The following is an 8,435-nucleotide window of genomic DNA, read 5'->3' as shown; positions in this document are numbered from 1 at the left end:
AAGAGTGAGTCAGATTAGGTTCATTTTATTTTATTTCTAAATAAAAGTTTTTCCTAACAGCAGAAACCACATGAGTGACACACAATAGAAAATATTTACACCAGTGTCATGGAGATTTGTACATTTACCTTGTAAGTTACCAAAGCTATTCACAGTGAATTGTAACTATCAACCAGTACAAGTAAAACACAAATTAATCTAATATTCAACGTAGAGCTAAAAAAAAAAAAAAAAAAAAAAAAAAAAAAGCATGCACAGTTAAGATGTCATTAATGTGAACTTAGAGTATTTACAAGTTGTGTTGAATCAGGAATATATACATGTCCTTCTTAAAATGTTTCAATGTTTCATCACTTTGGTGCATGATGGGTCCCTTCAGTTATTTCTCTTCTGGTTCATTTCATCTCACCTGAAAGACAGAACATTGAAAAGTTTAATCAAATACCAATGACAGCAACGAGGTCTTGTTTCAGCACCGGTTCACATAAAAACCACCATAGAACTATGATAAAAGATTAAAATGTGGGTAATCATCTTCTCTTTAGGCCTAAAAAATCACATGCTCTGGACAGTCGACAAAATACAACATACTACACTTACTGTACAGTATTTAAACTTCATATAAATAGTATATGCTCTTTTACATTGATTTATTCCAATATAAGGTTTACCGTTGGAGTTTTACTGATGCCAAGTGCTCCAATAGAGGCCTGTAGGCTGGAAGCTTTAGTAACACCGGACTGGAAAACAAATGAAATTATTTCATTATTATTTAACATTATAAACACAGGTTCGACATATATGCAGTTTTTACGAGTGGGCATGGACACCTACGCTGCACACTAATTACAGTGGGGTGTGAAACAGGGAGTTTAGTGAACTTATGACTGCTTAAAAAATGTTTTTCCTTTGTTATCTTGCCTGTCCATCCTTCCTGCTGCTGCTGCCCTTAGAGTCCTCTTTTCTGCTGAGTCGTCAAGCACCACCTAACCTCTGCACTGCTGTTCATGTAATCAGTGAAGTACATCTTATCTAAAGGCACTACGGTGCAAACACTCAAACCAAATACAAGACATTTAGCCAGAACCTTTTTTAGGAGCAGCTTAAATCATGCTTTACATAAGCCGAAAAATGAATATTGTAAATTAATGAATGGAGGTTTGAAATCATTTGTGGGCGCTGCCTTCACCTATTTCCATTCATATGTCTGTACAGAGCAAATAGCTGAACCTCTGTTTTTATTTTACCTTGGAATTGGGCTGAGCAGAGAGCATTTGCTGGAGGGTCTGAAGCTCTTTGTCTCTCAGGGCCAAACTGTCTTCCTGCAGCTTCTTCTGTTCTCTCAGCCGGTTCTGCTCAATCAGTAATTTCTCCACCTGAACAAAATATGCATGTTTTATTTTAAATGGAAACAATGTAAAGAAAAAAAAGAAAACGTATACCCTTATGTCTTTAATGATACTGTAGGTTCCTGTTAAAATAGGAGAAGAGTTTTCATTTTACAATGGCAGTCACTTTTTCATAACCAATAACTGAGGAAGTTAGCTTGTTCCCTGAATCCCCGATTGTTTCCATTTCAAACACACACATACACCTATGCACAAATATAATCTACCTGGTCGTCATGAGTCTTTTGCTTGAGCTGTAGTTGCTTGGCTGCCTCTACGACCGTCTCACTGTGTTTGCGCTCACACTGCTGCAGTTCAGTAGTAGAATATGAGTTTTGCACCTCCAGACGACTGGACTTTGCTTGGATCTCGGACACCTGGAAGAAGAAAATAATTTTTTTGCTCAATAAATGTGATATAATACTTTGATATAAACTCTGCAGCAGAAAGGCAGTCGTATATGATGGGCTGTGGTTGAAAAATGTGTCATACTCGACTGCACCAAATGCACCTTTAACATAATTGAAATTGTTTTTGTTTGCTGTGTGTCTATCTTTATCTTTCATTGTGAGTGTTTCTTAATGTACACATTTTCCTCAACGTCACAGTGGAGTACAGGAATGAAATTTACACTGAATGTCTCCCTGAGGGACTTAGGTTTATGTTGCTCTAAATAAGCCATTGAAATGCTGTGACGCAAATGAACGCTAATAATGTTCCAACCATAGAAATAGATTGAGAGTAGAATATGGCAAAAGAATATGGCACTTAGCACTGTGCAGTGACTATAAACATGGAATGAGTTAGCACACTTAACGGTAACAGTTCTATGCAATGGCAGAAGTATATTAGGTATAAAAATTAACAATGTATAAAACTTATTACATAGTACACTGACTATTTTGTGATGTTTTTGGACATAGTACATTATGACTAATTTTGGATTTTTTTTTACACATTATACTATGACTTTTTCCGACATACTATAATATGACTTTTTTATGATTATTTTGGGACATAGAACACAACGACTATTTTGTGACTTTTCTATAAATCATACTTTTGATTTATACCGACAAATTATACTATGACTTTTTCCAACATAATATAATCTGGTTTATTTTGGATGTAATGCACTTTGACTTTTTTGTGACTTTACATTTTTAGACATACTATACTATTGACTTTTTTTTTTACATACAATACAATACATTTTTCTTTATCCAATATAATATATGTTGTTTTTTTTACATAAAACTCTTCTTATTTTGTGACTTTTATCGACATACTATACTCTGGTTTTTAGATGACTTTTTTCAGCATACTTTACTATGACTTTTTGATAAACCATTTTATGACTTTTCAAACCTGCTTTACTATGACTTTTTAAATACACATTTAGTATAACTTTATAGGACATATTTTACGTTGACTATTTCTTTTTCAACATACAATACTATTTTCCTGACTTACAATACTATGACTTTTTTGGATGACTTTTTGCGACATACTATACCATGGCTTTTTTATGACAATTTTTTTGTTACTTTTTTTTCCTACATACTATACTGTGAAACTTTTGGTGATTTCTTTTAGACTGTTCAATGAATGCTATACTGTGATTTTTTGGGACATAGTACACTGACTATTTTGTGACTTTTTTCGACATTCTATACTGCTAGACTTTTTTGTTTCCTTAAAGTATGACTCTTTAAGGCATATTATACAATATTATTTTCGACATAGTATACTATTACTATTTGACACACTAAACCATGGCTTTCTCATTACATTTTCAGACATGCTACACTGACTTTTTGAAACAACAATATGACTTTTTTCGACATGCTATACTTTTAGACTTGTTTTATATATTAAGCATGACTTTTAAACATTCTATACAATAATTTTTTTCCCGCTATACTATACTTTAGTTTTTACCGACTTTTTAAAATACACCAAACTGTGACTTTTTTCAGCATACTGTACTGTGGCTTTTTATGTCTTTTTCCGACACACTATACATGGCTTTTTTATGAATATTTTGGAGAAAGTAACCTTTGACTATTTTGCTACTTTTTTCGACATACTAGACTATGGATTTATTCAGACTTTTTTTTACATACTATGCTATGGCTTTTTTATGACTTTTTAAAAGCATACTATTCTAAAACATACCATTATATAAATTTTTTTAACATACTTTACTATGGCTTTTCATGACTTTTCTTGATGTACTTTACTATGACTTTGACTGTAAACTAGCTATAGATGCTTTGGTGTGTAATGTTGGTCCATGGTAAGTACTTATCCCATTCAAATAAATAATGAATAGAATTAAACTGGTTTAGAATTGTGCCTACAAAGGCACAAAATGGCAAAAAGGTGAAAAACAAAAGTTTGCAATTACCACCGGTCTTCTGACAAAAGAAAAAGACAAAAGTTAAAATAATCAGTTCATGTAGAAGTGCTGATTTCTTTAAAAGCTACTTGCTTGAGGTATGTTCTTGTTGTCCTGCACTGTGCTGCTGTATCAGCAGAGACAAACGCTTTCACTTTTTTGCTTTGACACTGAGGTCCCCTCAGGGGACATCTGTCTCTTTAACTGGAGTTTTACTAGGAATGATGAACTTGAGAAACTGGGTTTCCTATTCAATTTGTTACTTTTTGTGGTATTTAAATTGAGTAATTCCTTTTTATGCGACTTTATACTTCTACTGCACAACATTTAGGAGGGAATTTTTGTACTTTTTACTCCACTACATTTAATTGACATCATCAGTCACTATTTACTTTTCAAATTAAGATTTTACATAAAAAAGGATAGGTTTATAAAATACAGTGTATTGTGTGAGATTATAACAATGGTTTCCACCCTTTCAAAATTTCCCCACTAAACTGATCAGATGGTTTCATTAAAATTACTTTTCGAGGCCTGAAGAGGTGAAAATATCCAATATTAAAAAAATAGGCAACTATAAGAGAAAAGTCAAAAATACAAATGTGTGAAGCAAAAGTTTTTGTTGTCTGTCCTACCTCATTAATCATTTCATGACCCCCTTAGATTTATCTTGAGATCCTTTCGATGGACCAGACCCGTAGTTGCCATTGTTCTGCAGAACAAGTAGTCTTACTTTTGATAATTTAAGTAGATTTTGCTGATTATGTAATGTTGTATAGATCTGTATCTTTCTGTGTTTTACTAGCTGTGAAAATTGGCCCTCAGGGACAATTTATATAAATCTCTCTCTATATAGTTTTGTGCTTTTACCTAAAAAGGATTTTGAATGTGGATTTCTATTAGTAGAGGATCTGAGTATGTCTTCCACCACTGCATATAAGTTGATGTATAGATAAATCCTATTAATGTAAAAACAAAGCTATTTCACTGCTTACTCCCTCTCATTTAAATACTAACATCAAATCAACACACAGGTAGAATCACTTAATATGTTGCACACACCTTGTTTCCCACGTTGTCTAGATACAGCTGGAACTTATTTTCCACGTCTCTGGACAGGTTTGTGCAGCTGTTTCTGATCTTCTCCATCTGCTCCTGCTGGCTGTCACAGGTGAGGTGAAAGGTCAGCTGGTGGGGAAACAGGTTGTTGATCTTGTTCAGGAAATCGCTGGTCACTGTTTTGATCCCGTCCAAAGAGTGAGCAAAGTCCTCTTTGCACTTCCTGATAAAAAAACAATTTAAAACAAAAACTTGAATGTGATTAGTATTTATATTTTCTGATACACACACAGAGCCAAAGGAGAAACAGTACCTGGTGTAGGTGGTGAGCTGCTCCTTCAGCATGGTGTTCTCCCTGCGCAGGGTGATGGCATCCTGGTGGTGTGTGTCTCGGTCTTTGAGGGCGTTGTCTCTCTCCTGGCTTAGGTACTGAACCGTCTGGGTGAAGTTTGCACCGATGAGGTTTATCAAAGCTTTCTGCTGAGCGTTGAGTGTCTGCAAAGTCCTCATTTCACCTGGAGAGTTCAGTGGAAAGCAGTATTATCAAAGGAACTTTTAAATAGACAGTTTTACTTTTAGTAACACTGACATTATCTGTGGTTATTAATATTCTGGTACCATTTTCTAATAAGTCACCCTTTACAAAGTGTAACTAATGGCATTGATGTTTAGTAAATCATTTAGTAATGTTTTATAGATTAGTTATTTGACATTAGTTAGGAGAACTTTTGGATTGCCAGGATGTCAAAAACTGGTTGCTCACTAAAAGCGACGTTATTAATCAATTAATCAGCCAAAATTGGTTCTCATTAATGTTTTCTAACTAATCTATAAAGAATAAGTAAATCATTTATCAACCATAAACAAAGCCATTAATTAAAACTGAGACACCCTGTATAAAGGGTGCCTTATTAGGAAGTGGTACCAATATTCCCATTACTTAACTGCATTCGAAAAGTTTTGCTTTACTAGCAAACATCTTGTCTTTTCTGAACCACATGGACTTTAAGTTTACTGTAAATTTATTTATTTTATTATTTTACACATATATTAATTATTGCCAAAATTTCAACAATTTCAACAGTATTTTATCATTAGATTAAATCTCCTAACAGTAGAGAAGTGGACTGCATACCGCTAGTAGTGACCACAGGAGGGGGCTGGATCGGAGGGGTGGGACGACGGGTGATCATGCTGAGTGTTACTGCATTCGTTTTCTCACATTTAGCCTATAAATGGGAAGAAAAATATATACATATATATGTGTATTTACAGGAAGTTTCATTATTTTATTAACATGGTGACCAATAGTGGTGGAACTTAACCCATACATTTACTTAACTAATGTACTTAAGAACAAATTGCGGGTACTTGTACTTTACTTAAGTTCATGCTATGCTTCTTTATACATTTTAGGGGGAAATATTTTACATTTTAAAACTCTATTATAATTATCTGACAGCTTTAGTTACTTTACAAATTAAGAAATTACATACAAAACTTATGAAGAACTTACATTTGTTACAAATTAAACTATACGGCAGTTTATACAATTAGAGCTTAAAAGATGTTAAAAAACAATTGACAGAAAATCAATCAAGAAACTACTCTGATAATCGTTTAAGTAATTTTTGTTTTGTAAAATGCCAAACTTTTTATGGTTCCAGCATCACTAATATATATAGTTAATATTTACTGCTTTTTCCTTGTAATGATTGTAATAAATTTGAGTTTCTTTTATTTTTTGCTTGTTCAATAGTTGGACAAAAACAAGCAGTGTGAAGGTGTCACTGTGGGTACTGAGTAATACAGATTTCAACTTTAATCTTACAAACCAAACGATCAATCGATGGAAAATTGTGAAAATAACCTGAAAATGAATTAGTTGCACCTCAACCGACTACCAATAAAAATGCTGCTTTAACTTTACACATAAGTAATAATACTCTTATGATATGATATATCATAGTATGACAGTCACATGGGCCATTTCTTTGCATTGAGTACTTTTAGGACTGATTGTACATAAATACTTTTACTTAAGTAACATTTTCAATTCATGGCTTTCTACTTGTAATGGAGTATTTTTGAAGTGGTATTAGTACTTTAAGTAAAGGATCTAAATTCCAGTTCCACCACTAGGAAAACTAGACCAATGCCTTAAGAAATAATCATGTTTTATAATTAGCAAATTGTACTTGTACTTACTTTAACCTTCATTTGTACTTGTAGAGAATTTTCAAAGAACATTAAGAGGTGTTAAAACGTATTATCAGCTGCACAAAATGACCCACTTCTCCTAGCATTATATTAATAAAGTCATGTACTTACTAACTTATCCTTTTGTATCTGTTCGGTCTTGTTCGCATCAGTCTTCAGCTTCGCCAACTCTTTCTCCAGAGCAGCTTTCTCCGCTGTGAGAACTCCCAGCTGAGCTCCCAAATCGCCTTTCTCCTTTCTCAGCTGGCTGTTGATGTCACTCAGCCTGTTGAAGTTCAGCTCCAATTCCTTCAGGATAACAATCAGAGATCACTCAGCATCATCATCACTGTATTTTACAGCACTGACTATATTAAATACATACATATGAACTATACATATTACACTGTTTTACAAAAATAACAGGATGTCATTTTAAGTTGTCTTATATTTCTTTAAAATTCTATATCAGACACAATTTATCATTTAAAAACCAAGTATTTGTATACGTCTTAAAAAATGTTTTGAGGGGACCTTTAATATCTGACAAAATAAACTATTAAATGAAGATTATACTAGAAGAAATCACTGACCTCGACCCTCTTCTCCTCTGCAGACTTCTCTGGCTGTCCATAGATGAGAAAGAGCACCAGGCTGATGATGATCAGAGACTGGATCAGAGAGGAAAAGAAGAAGACGAGCCTCATGTAGTAGCCGCAGCTCTTCCCCTTGGGCTTGTGCAGGGGCTCCCTTGCCTCCAGGCCAAACTTTGTCCGGGAGTAGCTGGAGCTGTACATGACTGATGGAGGTGAAATGGTGGCAGCTGGTTTTGGATGATCTAAACAGGAATTGTTTTTGCTAAAATCCACGAGAGATCCGTTCAGATGTGATCTTCTCTGCAAAGCAGGTGCCGAGGCTTAAAGATGAACACTGTCGAGCAGAAATAGAAGAAAAAAACTGTGGTGAGAAGTTTGTTTCTCTGTATTCTACAGCTCTGCCTCAGTGTCAGTGAGATACACACAGAAATGGCATGTATGGATGGATGTTAAAATGACCCTTAGGTGTGTAAAGGGGCCATGTTTATAAATGCTGCTGGAGGCACACTTCCAGTCCATCCTGGCCCAGCCCTCTCCTCCCCTTCCCTCCCTCCCCCCTCATCGACCTCTGTCGCAGTTACAACTGCAACTCCTCCCAAATTATCATACATTTTCCTGGTGTTTGAGACAAAAGGAGAATATCGGGGCATGAAGATTAAATAGGGATCCCCTACAGAAATGTTTTAACACATGAAAAAATACTCTGCTTTGATTAATAATTTGTCTGATATGATCTTTCCACCATGAGTTTGATAAACTTGTAAAAAATCTGTTGTTTTAAGATAGACGTGA

At 34.5% G+C, this 8,435-nt stretch overlaps 1 protein-coding gene across 1 annotated transcript; it reads right to left on the bottom strand.

Moving 5' to 3' along the window:
• Positions 1-8,102, bottom strand: plvapb (plasmalemma vesicle associated protein b). The gene is made up of 9 exons (XM_054602776.1): positions 7,641-8,102; positions 7,180-7,356; positions 5,984-6,077; positions 5,162-5,363; positions 4,852-5,071; positions 1,616-1,765; positions 1,248-1,376; positions 672-740; positions 1-409 (listed from the first exon to the last, which is right to left on the bottom strand). The coding sequence occupies exons 1-9, from the start codon at positions 7,842-7,844 to the stop codon at positions 401-403; spliced, it is 1,254 nt and encodes a 417-aa protein (XP_054458751.1). The 5' UTR covers positions 7,845-8,102; the 3' UTR covers positions 1-400.
• Positions 8,103-8,435: the final 333 nt, after the last annotated feature.

The sequence above is a fragment of the Anoplopoma fimbria genome, chromosome 8, assembly GCF_027596085.1.
Source record: "Anoplopoma fimbria isolate UVic2021 breed Golden Eagle Sablefish chromosome 8, Afim_UVic_2022, whole genome shotgun sequence".
Lineage (NCBI taxonomy): Eukaryota > Metazoa > Chordata > Actinopteri > Perciformes > Anoplopomatidae > Anoplopoma > Anoplopoma fimbria.
The sequence above is the reverse complement of the archived record's forward strand: the minus strand, read 5'-3'. Positions and strand labels throughout refer to the sequence as shown.

Excerpts from the sequence above, each read along its gene's own strand:
- plvapb (XM_054602776.1), bottom strand. The coding sequence starts at position 7,844 with ATGTACAGCTCCAGCTACTCCCGGACAAAGTTTGGCCTGGAGGCAAGG. Across the intron at positions 7,357-7,640 it reads CAGAGGAGAAGAGGGTCGAG|GAATTGGAGCTGAACTTCAA; the intron begins GTCAGTGATTTC and ends GTTATCCTGAAG. Across the intron at positions 1,766-4,851 it reads TAGACAACGTGGGAAACAAG|GTGTCCGAGATCCAAGCAAA; the intron begins GTGTGTGCAACA and ends TTCTTCTTCCAG.